A 16,112-nucleotide genomic window follows, 5' to 3' on the forward strand; every position below is an offset into this window, starting at 1 on the left:
TTTTTTCCTAGAAATGAAGAACCAGAAGCTACCAAATATGAAATAACTGGTAACATTTATTTCATTACTTTTTATTTGTGCAAGGATTTCAATTTATATGGCCACCCAATAAATATTCAAAGTTTTATTGATAGCTGTGATTCATAAAAACGTAGTTGCTAAGCAGTAATATGAAATATATTGAATTTGTGACAGAGAAGCTTCTGAATCCTGATAGGTTCACATCAAATGATTATGTGGTGAGGCTGTTAAAATCAATATATTGTAGTAACTCATTTCTGAGAAAATGAAGAAAACTGCTAATTTTCTGAATTGCAGATAAATTGGATATATGAAAAAAAATGGTGGAACAAATTGTATAGAAGAAAAGAGCTAAATCAAGGGTCAATATTAGGCAATGTATTAGCAATAGCACTTAGATTTATATACTGCTCCATAGTGCTTTACAGCATTCTCTGAGCAATTTACAATGTTAGCATATTGCCCGCAACAATCTGGGCCCTCATTTTACCAATCTTAGAGGTTTGGAAGGCTGAGTCAACCTTGAGCCAGTCAGGATCGAACTTCTGGCAGTAGGTGGGCAGAGTTAGCCTGCAACACTGCATTTTTACAATTATGCCACCGTGGATCCTCATGTAGGGAAGAATGTAACCCTACATGAAGATGCAAGTGAAAAATAAGACTTGAGGGCATGGTCATTTGCAGGGTGAACAAAAAAAAGTTTGTTAAATCATGCAACTGACACAACTTACATATGTATCTTGGACATCATGAGTTTTAGTCCTGCCTTAGATATGAAACATTTGGGACAGTACTCTCAGCCCAAACCACCTTGCAGGAAAATTGGAGTAGGAAGGAGTATTAGGTATGTTTGCTACCTTGAATTATTTATAAACAATAAAGGCACGATAAAAAAAATTTAAAAATCAAATAATTATATAATTTATCTTGAGTATGGATATATCATTGTGGCTTGTAATGGGCACCGCTGCTTGAACAATAGAAAGTAGAATGGAAACCAAATGGGATACAAGATGAATACTATGAAGAAACTTCTTGCATCTAGAAAATTTAATCTTTTGCTAGCACTAGGTTAGGGCAGTGAATAGATTGATTTTATATATATAAGAAGTATGTGGCATGTCAAAATGCTAACCAGAAGGATTTAATCCTATTTTCTTCCTCAAAGGGATGAACACTTTACTTCATGCTCCTATTCACACTTTGCAACAAATGGAGGTAAAATGCACCAATTTTTAATCTTTGTAATCTATCATATCAATTTAACATAATACAATAAGATTTATTGGAATGCTTAAAAACACCTATAAACATCACTAGAAGTTTTCCAAAAGAAGCTAATGCACCTTCCAGGAATTCCCTGAGTTGAAGGATAACTACCCTGTCAGCATTCCTTTCATAGTTGCTTATTTTGGCAGCAACTCAAATAATACTTTAAGCAATTATTTAAATGGATGATAGTTTATTTCATTCAAATTGCTTGAACAGAAGATTTAACTGGAAAGCTTTGGCTTGCAAATTACAAGGTCTGTTTATACGTAAGAGAAATACAAATTTAAACATTTTCAATGTTCTGATTTAGATTCCACACTGATTTTTAATTCCATATTTTTCAGTTTATATTCTTGATCTACAAGTCCTCAAACTTTCTCTTCATTTCTCTGCCTTCATGTAATGTATTTAAACATGATTCTGCCAGTAAACATATCTTGAAGATTTTCTCCTTTCTTTAAAATAACTTTATAAGAATGACTGTTGAGAGCATTTGGAATTTGTAATTCTCCCAGTACTTATTATTATCTTTTCTTTGAAACCTGAGACATAATTGATACATAAATATATGTAATTGATCTGAACTATTCTTCAGATGCCTCCTTTTTATCTCCCTTTCATTTATTGCAGATAATAACTGCTTAATTTCAAAATTCAGGGTTCTTTCTTTTTTGTAACAGTTTTCAGTTAAAACCAATCACATTTGAACCCAAAATTGTCAAACCATTCCCATATTTATGAAATTCAAAAGATGAATTTAAAATAAGTAGTGTATTTTAATTTTATTTATATAAAGGACTAAGTGTTGGTTTTCAGTATAACATAGATTTGTTAAACGTAGCTTAAATATAACTAGTAGTTAAAATGTCAGCAATTTCTTCTTTTTTTATAGTGTCTTGATGCCAACCCTATCCAAGAGTTGAACATCATGGATAGAACACTGATTTTTTCAGAACAAAATGAAATGGATATGACATCTGGTCACACAGTCTTGATTACCCACGACACTAAAGTCTGCCAAGAAACTGACAAACCCAAGAAAATAAATTTTGAATCATTTTTGTCTGAGATAGAACCTGGAAAAAAAGTTTCACAAGTTACTGAAACCTGCTTCTCATATAGCCCTGTAAAAATGAACAAAAGTAATCTATCTCACCAGAAAACAAATACTGAAAAGACACACAAAATTAATTTAGGAGACTTTTTGGAAAGTTTAAAGTCCACTAAATTATTTTCAGCTCCCTGTAATGAGGTTATCCCTTCAGGTGAAGCAGCTTCAGAAAGAAAAACTTATTCTTCCAAACAAAATGCATGTTCTCATTTGCAAGCAGAAAATTGCAACGTGACTACTGTCTTTGGAGGACTTGATGATAATAGGCAACACGGTGAAACCTCTGCTCTATCTACTGAAAAATTCTTTCTTTCTGCTCCAAAGCAACTAGGATGTGCTGAAAGAATGGATGCAATTACTGCCAATATAGAAATACTATTGCCATCTGGAACTAGCACAAGTAGCATGATAAATCAACAGCAGAATCTTGGAAAGGATAATTGGGTTACTCATAGCACAGTTAGCTGTACCCTAAGGACTTCAAATTATCAGCTTGGTATTCAGCAAAAGACAAATAGGTATCCCACTGAAATAAATATAAATGACAAGGAAGCAAACACTAACCATAATTCTGCTATCAAGATAACTAGCAGGGACACCTCACCCTCACAAACTAGTTTTGGAACTATTACAGAACCCATGTGCCTTTCTTCTATTACTTCTCTACCTGTTCTCTATGGTGATAAAACTAATTTCTCTGAAGATATGGAAATGACCAAGAATTGTACAGGTTTAATCTGGGAAGTACATTCTAAAGGAACAGATAGCCCTGTTCATGGCTTAGTTCAAAAACAGAGAAATGATGTTTTCAAGCTAATGGACAGAACTAATTTTAGAGAGATTGATATGGACATTACAAAAAATCATGTTTCCATGAATTCTTATGTAAACAATATGCAGCCTTCTAACTCAGTCAGTAAGATGACTGCTGCAGATCAGGAAACTGATCATGGTAACATGGAACTTTTAAGCCAAAGAGTAAATCTTACCTCTGCAAAAAACATAAATACAAGTCAAGTTTCCAAGAGTTTTAAAAAGCAGATAGAGACTCCATTAATGCCATATACTACTAGTGGTATCACTAAATGGACTAACTCAGCAGTAGCAGATAGTACAATTAATAGAACATTTGGGCTTTCAAACAATGTAGTATCTTTAATACCTGAACATGAAAATACCTTCACTTTCAGTAAGAATATGGAAATAAGTAAAGCTGTAGGATCTTTAAGACATAATTCTCTGAAGCCTATTGCATTCCCGGATATACCACAGCAGTTGACAGGTGCTATTAGGAAAAGCATAACTGATTCAGATTCTGATAAGTTTGTGGCATTGCCACTGAGTGAAGACAATGAAATGGAGATTACCAAGAGTTGTACGGTGCCAGTAAATTACAACATGCAGCAGTATGACAGACCCACTGAAGTGTTTCCATTAGAATCTGTAGACAAAACTACTAATGTGTATAATGATATGGATGAAACTAAACCCGTAACATGCATAATAAGTCAGTATCTAGAAAATTCTGGTTCCCAGGTTATGCAAAAGCAAAATAAATCTGGTAGAACTAGATCAACCAAAGATAGGACTATTGTGTTTTCCCTCAGTGACGGGGATGAAATGGACATTACTAGAAGCTACACAGTAGCATTAAACCATGATGTTGTCACCTGTTCAGAAGATAGCCCTGTTCTATCGATTGTACCTTCAAATAAAACTCTGCTATCTACATTAAATAATGATGTGGAAATAACTAATCCTATGGCAAGTGAAACTCTTAGAAGTATACCTGACTTACTTAATGTGCCAAAGCAGAATGCAGGAACTGGAAGGAAAAGAATTGAGTCAGATAGTGATACTTCTGCTGCATTTCTTTTGATTGCTAACAGTAAACCAGAGTTTAGAAAGAGCTTCATGGAGGCAGTAGAAAGAACTCAAGAACAAACTTCATCTTCTGAAGAGAATACAAACATTAATAGATCAAATAATATAGCAGTAAATAAAAGCATGTCTTTTGTTCCTGCAGATAAAACTCTAGTGTTTGTGCATAATAACGACATGGAAATCACTAAACCAGTCACTACGACATCTGTCAAAGATACTGCCTTTGAGACTCTTCAGTTAAAAAACAAAGAAAATGGCAAAGCAATTCTAGTGAAATCTGCCAAGGAAGAAACTGGTGTGTGTTTGCTGGATGAAAATGAGATGGAAATGACAAGAAGTCATACAGTAGCAGTAAACTATGATATTCAACAAGCTAAGACAGCCCCTCAGAAAATGTTTTTAGATGGTGCAAATGAAACCAGTATGTCTGTGCGTAATAATTATGAAACAATAAGTAAATACTCAAGTTTTGTTCCTGCAGAAAACACGATTATGAGCAATAATGATATGGAAATGACAAAATCTTTATCAGCTGAAATTTTCAAAAATAATCTAAAACCTTTGCCACAGAAAAAAAATCTAAACTGTGAGTCCACCTTAGTAAACCCAGTTAATACTAGTGTTTTTGCACAACAACATAATGAAATGGAGATTACAAAATGCCACACGGTGTTAGTTAACCATGATGATGTCTTCCATAACAAAAAGACACTGCAAATATCTGCTCAGGATAATATGAGTACTGCAGGATTTCCTACATTTGCTAAAAATCCTGAAGAAAATTTTCATAAGAATAAGACTGAACCAGAAAAGAATGCTGAATGGGAGTCCTCTTCAAATCAAACAGCCAATGAACCAGTAAGTACTAATATGCACACAGTACTATGTGATAACAAAACAACTGAATATTGCCAGGTGTCTAGCCGAACTAAGCAACTTTTTCCTTTCAGTGAGACTAATGCAACCACATCTTATCAGGATGGCACAGAAGCTACTAGCTTGCACTCTGATACTATAAGTTGTGGGAATCTGCAGAAATTTAAGAAAGAGATGCTAGAAAAAAATATGGAACAGAATCACAAGGAAAAGACAAATGATCTGGAATTTATAAAAAAAAACACAGTTGGCAACAAGGAACAAAACTGCTATGTGCTATCTGTTGAAAAACAGATACCAAGCACCTCCAGAATGCCAAAAGAGAAAACAGTTGCCTTTTCAGATGATGGGAACATGGAGATAACTAGCAACTATACAACAGGAATTGAAAGGATGTTTAGGAGTGATAGAAATGAATGTCAGTTACATTCCCTTGCTATATCTAATGCGGAATTCTCCGCTTCAATGGCTGATTGTGAAAATAAATTAAATATTGACAAAACTACATCTGAAAAGTCCATTGTCCAAGTACAGCAAAACGTTTTGAATACGAAAGAGAGACAACTAGAGTCTTGCACAACTGAAATTAATAATCATATGGAGGAAACTGTATCAAATATAGATTCAAATGAAAAGAACAAACCTATATTTCCTATCCAAAAGTCCTCTCTAGTGCCAATCCTATCTGATGAAATTGTCCTTGATTTAAACAGAGAGAAAAACCTGTCGGAGAAAAACAAAATGGAAAAAGATGACCTTAAAACATTATCTCAGTCAAGACAATTAGATGATGCTACTCTAAAAGCATTGGATGTTCTTCCATACGATGACAAAATCAGAAAGAAACCTGAATGGGGAAGCTTTTCAAAAGATCAACATAACGACTTGAAATCCAGTCTCATAAATATGCTTCCAGTGGAAGACCCAGTCATTTTAAATAAAGGATCTGGCGTTATCAGCAATTGTCCAAAGTTACAAGATGCTGAGAAGAAACCAGAACTTGTTCTGTTCTCTTGTGATGCTGTGTCCAATTTTAGTGAAGAATTGCCCAAGCTGATAATGAAGCCAGATTGCTCCTTGAAGTTGAAAGAAGACGGAAGAACTGAATCCAATGAAGTAGCTTCTAAAGCAGGGATAAATATAAGTTCTACTGTGGGTATTCCTCTTAATGTACCTTTAAATACAGATAACAGTAAAACAAGAATAATACCCTTGGCTATCTTCCCACCTAAATTACCCAATAAAAGAAAATCTGCACTTTCCAACATAGAAGCTACTGCTGCCAAACTGGATAAAACCTCAGAAATTCAAGATTCCGAAGTCCCTTTACTTACAAAGAGTTCCAAAGAAAAAATAACCCAGAAATTTTACATAGATGAAGAACTGCTTCCTTCCTACGCAGAGGAAATGGATTCTAATGAATCTTTATGTCATGAAGTGCCAGAAAAATGTCCAGATGAGATAAATGAAAAAATAATGGTTAATAATGAAATGTTTGAAACTAATCAAAACTTAAAGAGAGCTAGAAATCAAGAAAATGAGGACATTCAAGAAGAAAAAAAGTTCAAGAAAGATATGGACTGGCATGATATTGCCGAACAAAAGGAGGTTGGTAAAAGTTTGCTATTTTGGTGGGTTATTGCAAGTCTGTGGATTGAAAAATAGTTACCCAGCAATAGGATTTTATTTTAAAGAAAATCAGTAGTAGCTACAAATTAGCTAGGTAATACCGGAAAACATTATTTCAGTTGTAATGCTGGCACCTGTACCTTGAGGATAAAAATGCTCTAACAAAAATGGTGATAATGAATAGGTTATATAACATTTAAAAAGACGTATAATTTTAAAGATACAGAACCATTAAACTTCGCTTTAACTTCTTACCCATACATAAAGGCTATCTGTATGTTAGAAGAAAATGATTTTTTTTTATTGTGGAGAAATTTAGATGATTAAAAGTAGCTTTCAAGGCTAATCAGAAGTGGGGTGTTTTTTTTCCCTTTTTTCTTTCACTAGTTTTCTGTTATGCTAACTATAACTAATAAACATTGCTACCTTGACTGCTAGGATTGTAAGGAGTGATCATATTTTTGGCTGAGTACTCTTCATTTTGACATGTTTGTATTAAGTCATAGCTGAGTTAAATTTTTATGAAGTAGCTTTTTAATAAAGCTATTTAAATAAAGCGTTTTCTAAAGTAAGCAACATCTGAGCACTCAAGCGTAGGTTTTATAGGTAGGAAAGACTATACGGTTAGGAGTGGGTGGCGCTGTATTGTGCCGGTTCTCTTCCTATATGGCTGATTCCAGGCAGGGCCACGTAGTCTCCACTCCTGTTTGACATCTTACAGGAAACCTGCAGGTGAGATCATCTGTCATCATGAGGCAAGCAAAGAAAATCTTTCCAAGGATTTTGCTGCCTATCTAACCCCTCTTTAGGATCCCGCTTCTGCCGTGGCCGTTTGCTACAAGTTTCCGCTTCAGCCACTTTTGCTTTCCAGCTTTTTTCTTCAGATCCTGAAGGCTGCAGAAAGTTTTTTGTTGTTTTTTTTTGCTTGCTTGCTTTCCTGGAGTCGGATTTTTTTAAACCCTCTTTCCAGACATGCAGTAATTTAGCAAATGAGGTTTTTAAAAGGGACAGAGATTAAAGGGCAGAGGCAGAGAGTTTAGTTTTGGCACCTAATTTGGGGAGGAGGGAGGGGAGAGAAAGATCAACAAAAGATCTGTCCCAGCCTTTTTTGTTTGTTTGTTTGTTTATTGGAAAAAAAATATGGGGCTTTCTTGGGGAGAGATGCGGTTAAAGCAAGGGAAAGATTTTTGAGAAGCTTGCCCAGAAGCTGCTGCCTTTGCAGCTTTCCCAAAATGTAGCAAGAGTTTGTATCTACCGGTGGCCAGCCAATCAGAGAAGAAAGCTCTGAAAAGCTAAGGAACTGGTCCTTGGTTTGCCCCTGAAAGGCAGAGGCACCTCTACAGAAAAATGGGCAGCAGTAGAATCGGGAAAGGCAGGAGAGCTAAATGTTTTCCTTCCCTATCGTTTCTTGCTAGCTCCTAGGCCACATTCCTCCTCCTCCTCTTCTGGAAGCAACCAGCACTTTGAAGGGTCCATAAGTCATTACGATTACTCTGAAAATGGCACTTGTTTCCAGGCCGCAGCCCTGTGGTGTAGGAGAGCAGCTTGCTTTCATTCCCATTGCAACTGAGCTTCCAGAAGGTGGTCTGTGTTAAAAGATAACGATCAGCAACCGAGGTGAGGGAGGAGCATGTGAAACCCTAAGGGCTATTTTTTTTTGTTGACTTTGGCGAATCGGCTGAAGCCCTAGCCCTTTTTCGCAAGGCCCAGAACGGACTGCTGAAAGTGCGTGGACGCCACTTCCGGAAGTCCGTTCTGAGCCTCGGAGGCCCAGGCCCAGAACAGACTTCCGGAAGCGGCATCCACGCAGAGAATCGGTTGTTCAGGTATTTGAATCCCACCATTGCCTAAGAGGTAGAGCATTGGGTATCTCAGAGGGTGGCGAAGGCCCAAGGCACTAGGCCTCCCAGCATCTCCTCCACCTCTGAAGCACCCTATGCTCCACTTAGCGACCCACACATTCGTTTAATGATTGCACTGGGAAGAGCAGGGACGGCTGATCATTACTTGAGCTAACATGTAACCCAACCCACAACTGTAATAGGCAGGCTCCATTATGGTTTTAACTCGAGGACTACCAGTATATCACTTCAATTGACCTGCAGTATATTTTAAAACTCCATTATAATGTAACGAAAGGCAGTTTATTTTCTTCTACTGAGAAAAATAACCTAGGAAACCTAACTAATCCCTGTATTTCAAACAACTGTATACATAATGTATTTCCATGGCAAGTGTATTTGCTTTATATGATGATATATAGCAAAAAATTCAAACCTGTAAAGTATTTGTAATATTGCGATATTTTATGAATAATGACTATTTTAATTCTAGACCCTTCATAGCACAGTGGTGCCTCATAACAACACAGAAACAGATGAAAATAAGTATATTTCAGACGTGGTGGCCACAAAACTGGAAAAGAAACAAAGCAGCAAGAACAACCTTTTTGATTCATTTAAGGCTGATACAGATTGCAATGGTAAGATTTCTTTCTAGCCAAACTAATGACTTGGATAACAGACTGAAATACTGTAGAGGCACTTTGCAGTATTGTATATGCCATGGAAGTTTCTCCTTCAGTTGGCAGAAGGTATTCAAGCTTATTTCAGAGGCAGCTTATCTACTAGATAGACAATTCCTCTATATGTGGAATTTTGCTGCAAAGTACCTACAGTGATCCTGCTCCTTCATAAAATTACTGCTGTACTTGTCATGCCAGTTTCAGAACATTGATTGCCATATAAGATACTCCAAACCGCCCCCCCCAAATAGATACAGTTCCAAATAAGCACTGCAGGTAATAAACTTTTTTTTTAATTGAAGCCTAGCAAGGGAACAAGGGAAGTGTTTGTGGCACATCATTTTTCAAGGGATATTATTATTATTATTATTATTATTATTATTATTATTATTATTATTATTATTATTATTATTATTATTATTATTATTATTATTATTTAATTTTATTTGTATACCGCCCTTCTCCCGAAGGACTCAGGGCGGTGAACAGGGCAGTATATGTTAAAAGACATATACATATTATTGGAGATACCAATAGTGAGGATGGACACAGACAGTCAGAAAGTGGAGGAAGAGAATGCATTATTAACTTTTTAAAAGTTGCCTTGCCCTTGAACCCAAACCACATTCTCTCTATAGCTTTTCTATTAATCTACTGTATATCATATTTTTGATAATAAAATATCAATCTGGGTGGGCAAACTGATTATTGTGTTTTCTTAAATGGGTGGGACTGAATTATTCAGACCAAGTTTTGAAGAATTTGAGAAGAGAACTGAAAAGGCTTAAGGGTTAATTTTATTCTTAAAACCGGGAAGGTTGGTTGGTTGGTTCTGCCTGTTCTGAGGATGTCATGACATCAATAGCCAGCCGTACCAACAGGCTGAAGAACAGTTTTTATCCATGGGCTGTTAGGCTCTTGAACGGGAAATAATTTTATAATTTTATGTATGACTGACTTGCGAGGCCGGTGTGTTGTGCAGTTAGCTCACATGGTGTAACAAGATGGAGGGTTTTTTGTCACTGTGAGTTGGGGGGGGACGACGAAGGGAGGCTCAGCCAATCTCAATGTATACATGGTTGTACTTTTGACAATAATTCATTCATTCACTGAGCATGCCCACTGTGGCCTCTACGCAGGATACAAAAAAGAATGCAGACTGGTGATAAAAAAAATGTTTACCATCGCTGCCGTACATTGGCAGTTGTATTTTTTAGAAACCCAGGGTGAGAAGCTAGATTACTTAAAATTTAAATACTTCTGTAGAATTATTTCTTCACCCTCACTATATTATTTATGTCATGTCCTAGAAATAAGGTGTTTCTTCTCATTCATCTCAAAGATTATCAGAATATTAAATAAGGAAAAAACCCAAAACTTTATGCCAAATAAAGTAAAAATAAAAATCATTTAGGCTGTAAATTAATGTTAATTGTTAGTGATATAATTTTATGTGGGATATTTTTCTCACTTCTCTCACCTACTTTTTTTCTTCCAGTTCAAAAGAACAGTGAGCTGGAGGCTCAGCTTCTCATGGACAGTATTTGTGAACAAAATTTGCAAGAGGTATATATTAAATTATACCTTTTTCTTTCAAAACATATAATGATATATAATGAATGTTCTTGTAATCTAGCCGATTTTTTATAATGTTTTATTAACTAGATTTTGCTGTTTTGCTGAAATTGGGTCTGTTGATCCTTTATCTTAGATAATGCTTTAATATACTAAATTTATTTTTATTCTTAAATTTTGATTATAGCTTAATGGGTATATTAAAAATATAATAAAATTCTTGTGACTCCCAACCAACGCTTATGCTTAAACGTTTCCATTTTAGAAATTGCTGGAAGGTACCATCACAGTTCGTGAATTTTTCACACTTCTCCAAGTCCATGTTTTAATACAGAGGCCTCGCCAAAGTCAACTTCCGCTCAAGGTGTGTATGTGTAAAAGGTCCTAGCCACAATATTGTGATATGAGTGTTTGGTTTTAATATTGAAACAAGCCTAATGCTTTATATTAGAGATATCTAAGATTCATCAGTATCCATGTTGGACTTTATAGGTCTCATTCAGCCGTTATAAACATCTTTTTTAACATTCAGTTCAGCCAAAGTTTAATTTAGTTTCATGCAAATTTGGCCTCTTTGGAATTGCTGTATTAAGAAAGAAGCAATTAGTATTGCTTCCAGTTCAATTTTGTGCATATTTGTTTTCTCAATTCTAAACAGAAAAATTCTAATTCTAATTAGATTCCTTCTTTAAGGAATACATGTTTTTTTTCCCTCTCTATAGCACACGGTCAACACATCATCTGTTCCAGCAGATGAGATTCTCAGCCACTACGTCTATCGTCCCAAATTACAGGTTTATAAGGAAGATTGTCAAACTCTTCACAAGATAATAGAAGAGTAAGATACTTTCAATTTTTTTTCCAGACCTTATTTGCATTAACATTTACTTGAAAGTTGATGTGAGTTGCGACATTACTGACATCAGTTGATCACTTTAATGTGTGCGTTGTAATTCTTTCAGAAATTCTTAACAAAATCTTCTTAAAAAGATTACAAAGTAAGGTAAAGGTAAAGGTAAAGGTTCCCCCGCACATGCGTGCTAGTCGTTTCCGACTCTAGGGGCCGGTGCTCATCTCCGTTTCAAAGCCGAAGAGCCAGCGCTTGTCCGAGGACGTCTCCGTGGTCATGTGGCCGGCATGACTGGATGCCAAAGGCGCACGGAACGCTGTTACCTTCCCACCGTGGTGGTCCCTATTTTTCTACTTGCATTTTTACATGCTTTCGAACTGCTAGGTTGGCAGAAGCTGGGACGAGTAGCAGGCGCTCACTCTGCTACACGGCACTCGGGATTCGACCCGCCAAACTGCTGACCTTCTGATCAACAAGCTCAGCGTCTTAACCCACTGAGCCACCGCGTCCCTTTTACAAAGTAAAGCTGTGCATAAAATGGAAACTTCTGGACACAAATAAAGTTCTACTTCTATTCATTTTGGATTGACCATCTGAAGCCTTGGAATGTTTTGATTTTTGTAGTTTACACTATCCGAAGGGATCCTGGCTGATTTGATGGGATGTGTACTGCCAGGCTGGCGCACGTCCCTCACAGTGCTTTTCTTTTCCTGCCTCAGCTCAGGCATTGCCAGTGTGCCAGCGCAGCTTGTCCCACTCACCTGCCTGAACACTGATCTTTCCAGCAACTTTGTTTTCTCTACTACTTCTGCGTTGTTTTTTTTCAGGCATCGCTTTATAGCCAGGATATTAAACAGGCACAGGTAGTCCTTGACTTACAATCACAACTGGGAACAGAATTTCAGTCCCTAAACAATGCGGTCATTCAATGAGTCATCACATGACCAAACCCAATATCACAACCATCTTTATCGTAGCCATTTAGCAAATCGTGTGGGTCATTAAATAAATCAACGTGGTCCTAAAGCGAATTCAGCTTCCCCAACTGACTTTGCTTTTTTCAGAAGCTGATTGGGAAGGTGGCAGATTGTGATCATGTGACCGCAAGATGCTGCAACCATCATAAATGTGACCCAGTTGCCCAGCACCTAAATTGTGGTCATGTGACCACAGGGCTGGTGCGATGATCGTAACTTTGAGGATAGATCGTAAGTCACTTTTCCCAAAGCCGTTGTAACTTCAAACCCTCATTAAATAAATGGTCGTAATTCAAGGACTAGCTGTATACTAACCTGTTTCTTAATTCAGGTATTTAAGAAGTAAGAACTGGCTCCTGCCGTTCTTCAGCTGCTGCCACTGTTGTCCACACATATCACCAAGAAAACATTTTGATTTTGGCTTTCTTTTCTGAAAAAAATGTATTTCAGTCCAAATCCAGAACAAAACAACTCTTGTTTTCAGTCTGTATATAGACCAAAGTGTCCAAAACACATGTTTCAATTTGGACTTGGACCACACAGACCATATTTTTCTGTGCATGGAATATTTTGTGCATAGAATAACATCTCTGTTATGAAGATTCTGGGGTTTTCTGCATAACTTAGACAATTTCTTTATAAGTAGCTCTCAACTAACAACCCCAATTGAGCCCAAAATTTCTGTTGCTAAACAAGAAGTGAGTTTTGCTCCATTTTACAGTCTTTCTTGCCACAGCTGTTAAGCAAATCACTCCAGTTGTTAAGCTAGTAAGACAGTTGTTAAGGGAATCTGGCTTCCCCATTGACTTTGCTTGTCGGAAGGTCCAAAAGGTGATTACATGATCCTAGGACACTGCAACAGTCATAAATACATGCCAGTTGCCCAGCATCTGAATTTGGATCATGTGACCACGGAGATGCTGCAATGGTCTAAGTGTGAAAAGTGGTCCTAAGTCACTTTCTTCAATGCCATTATAACTTTGAATGGTCACTAAACAAATGGTTTAGTTGAGGACTCACCTGTATATTCAGCTTTTTTTTATCCCATAGCTGTGACTAGAGAAAAGTTCTGATAAGGTCACTAAAACGAGGGTAGAAGGGGAGCAGATATGAACTGTAAATTACTTACCACTTACAGATTGATCACTGTGTAACACACTGGCAAGAGTCCCACTTGCAAACAAGTGAAGCCCCATCTGTGGGATGCAGGCAGCATGCAAACCATGCCCCCTCCGGTCCACAGAACAACCTCTCTCTGGTGCCCAAAAGGTTGGGGATGACTGCACTATGGCATTAGACAAAATCCCTGAGAAAAATCAAACAATTGTAATGCAGATATCAGACATACTTGGGTTTTTTAATAAAAAAAGCCGTATTCCATAATCACAAACATGCTGCCCCCTAAAACCCTGCTGTATAGAAGACATCCAGTAAAGAGGGATTTATAGAAATCCTCAAGATTAGAGCTGACTACAAGAGTAATGTGTTTATTAATATTCATCCCGGTTCTGTTCTGTGAATAGTTCTACAGTTTTTTTGCATTTAGACATGTAGGCAAAGCAGAAGTGAGTGAAAATAGAGGTAATTATCATTAAACATTATGAGTGCAAGCCAGCAGATCTGTGTGACACAAAGTTGAGAGATCCAAATAAACTATAGATTAAATAGGCTATTAGTAAAGGTAAAGGTTCCCCCGCACATGCGTGCTAGTCGTTTCTGACTCTAGGGGCCGGTGCTCATCTCCGTTTCAAAGCTGAAGAGCCAGCGCTTGCCTGAGGACGTCTCCGTGGTCATGTGGCTGGCATGACTAGACGCCAGAGGCGCACGGAACGTTGTTACCTTCTCACCGTAGTGGTCCCTATTTTTCTACTTGCATTTTTACGTGCTTTCGAACTGCTAGGTTGGCAGAAGCTGGGACGAGTAACAGGTGCTCTGTTACGCGGCACTCGGGATTCGACCCGCCAAACTGCCGACCTTCTGATCGACAAGCTCAGCATCCTAACCCACTGAGCCACCGCGTCCCTTTTAAATAGGCTATTATTTAATAGATATTCCCAAAGGTGAACACCGTCACAGGAAAAGCTGGTACAGCCACCCTTTGTTTTACTGGATCCCAGCCAAAGTATTTCTGCTTTCTATCATCAGGCTAGTACAGACATTAGTTGTTTGTTTTTGTTTGTTTTTTCAGATTAAAACTTCATGCAGCTGACCAAGATAAACCTCTGATGAATATGAATAAAAGTTTTTGGGAAGTAATGAAAACTTGTTCCAACGAAGAGGTATTGACAACTGACTTATTCTGCTTAATTGTAACTACTGAGAAATGTCAAGTTATTTTAATTTATGAATATTTGGCTGTTTTTCCATGGCACTTTATATGGTAATTGCTTATATATGCACACTTAAAAAAACATTTTACATAAATGAAAAAGTATATAGGTAGAAAGTATAAGAAAAATATAATGTACAGATAGTTACTCTATGCTCACTCTTAGTAGATAATGGACTATTCTTTTAGATTGAATAACTTTAAATAAAAAGTTAAAATGCGTCAAGACATTTTATTTTCAGTAAGCTTGTTAGAGCATTAAAAAGATGAGGCTCTTAACTCTCTTTGGGAGTATACATTTTAAATAATTAAAATAGATGAATAAGTAAAATTAATAACATGGGATCTTTGATAGTAGAAGGGGAACATCTGAGAAAGAGCCAGGTGAAGAGTAATGTGAATGTAGTGCCCGAATCAATATAATAAACACTACAAAGTAACCTACTTAACTGGGGAAAGGTGCATTTATCCTTGCAATTAATCTGGAACTGTAGCATGTAAGACCTGATTTTGTATATTTGTGATATGTTTAAATACAACAAAAGTGTTATGGCATGAAGTAGCAATAAGATTAAATTAAACCTGTATACTTATTAATTACCGAAAGCCTTTGAAAGAAACTATTCTCAAACCTCTTTTCAGGAGGAATGGTATTACAACGCTCTGTAAATACAAAAATGAATCCCTTTTTTCAAAGGTATTAGACATTTTACAGGTATTCCTGGATTTATGACCACAGTTGAGCCCAAAATTTATGTTGCTAAATGAAACATTTCTTAAGTGAGTTTTGCCCCATTTTACGACTTTTCTTGCTACGGTTGTTAAGTGAATCCTTGTAGTTTTTAAGTTAGGCCCGCAGTTGTTAAGTGAATCTGACTTCCCCATTGGCTTTATTTGTCAGAAGGTTGCAAAAGGGGATCACATGACCCCAGGAGACTGCAGCTGTCATAAACATGAACCAGTTGTCAACTTTCTGAATTCTGATCGCATGACTAAAGGGATGCTGCAATGGTTGTAAATCTGAAAAATGATCCTAAGTTACTTTTTTGAGTGCCACTGTAACT

The 16,112-nt window shown here is 36.8% G+C and overlaps 1 protein-coding gene across 1 annotated transcript in view; it reads left to right on the plus strand.

Moving 5' to 3' along the window:
- The window catches only part of KNL1 (kinetochore scaffold 1), a gene marked incomplete at its 5' end in the record, with an annotated part of 35,827 nt that overhangs the window by 5,110 nt on the left and 14,605 nt on the right, over window positions 1–16,112 (plus strand). Inside the window, 8 exons of the mRNA XM_081314377.1 lie at window positions 12–49; window positions 1,190–1,239; window positions 2,186–6,772; window positions 9,128–9,275; window positions 10,816–10,883; window positions 11,158–11,256; window positions 11,615–11,730; window positions 14,908–14,998. Coding sequence (XP_081170503.1) covers window positions 12–49; window positions 1,190–1,239; window positions 2,186–6,772; window positions 9,128–9,275; window positions 10,816–10,883; window positions 11,158–11,256; window positions 11,615–11,730; window positions 14,908–14,998 — 5,197 coding nt within the window. The remainder of the gene's footprint in view (window positions 1–11; window positions 50–1,189; window positions 1,240–2,185; window positions 6,773–9,127; window positions 9,276–10,815; window positions 10,884–11,157; window positions 11,257–11,614; window positions 11,731–14,907; window positions 14,999–16,112) is intronic.

This window comes from Vipera berus (assembly GCF_964194415.1).
Source record: "Vipera berus genome assembly, chromosome: 1".
Lineage (NCBI taxonomy): Eukaryota > Metazoa > Chordata > Lepidosauria > Squamata > Viperidae > Vipera > Vipera berus.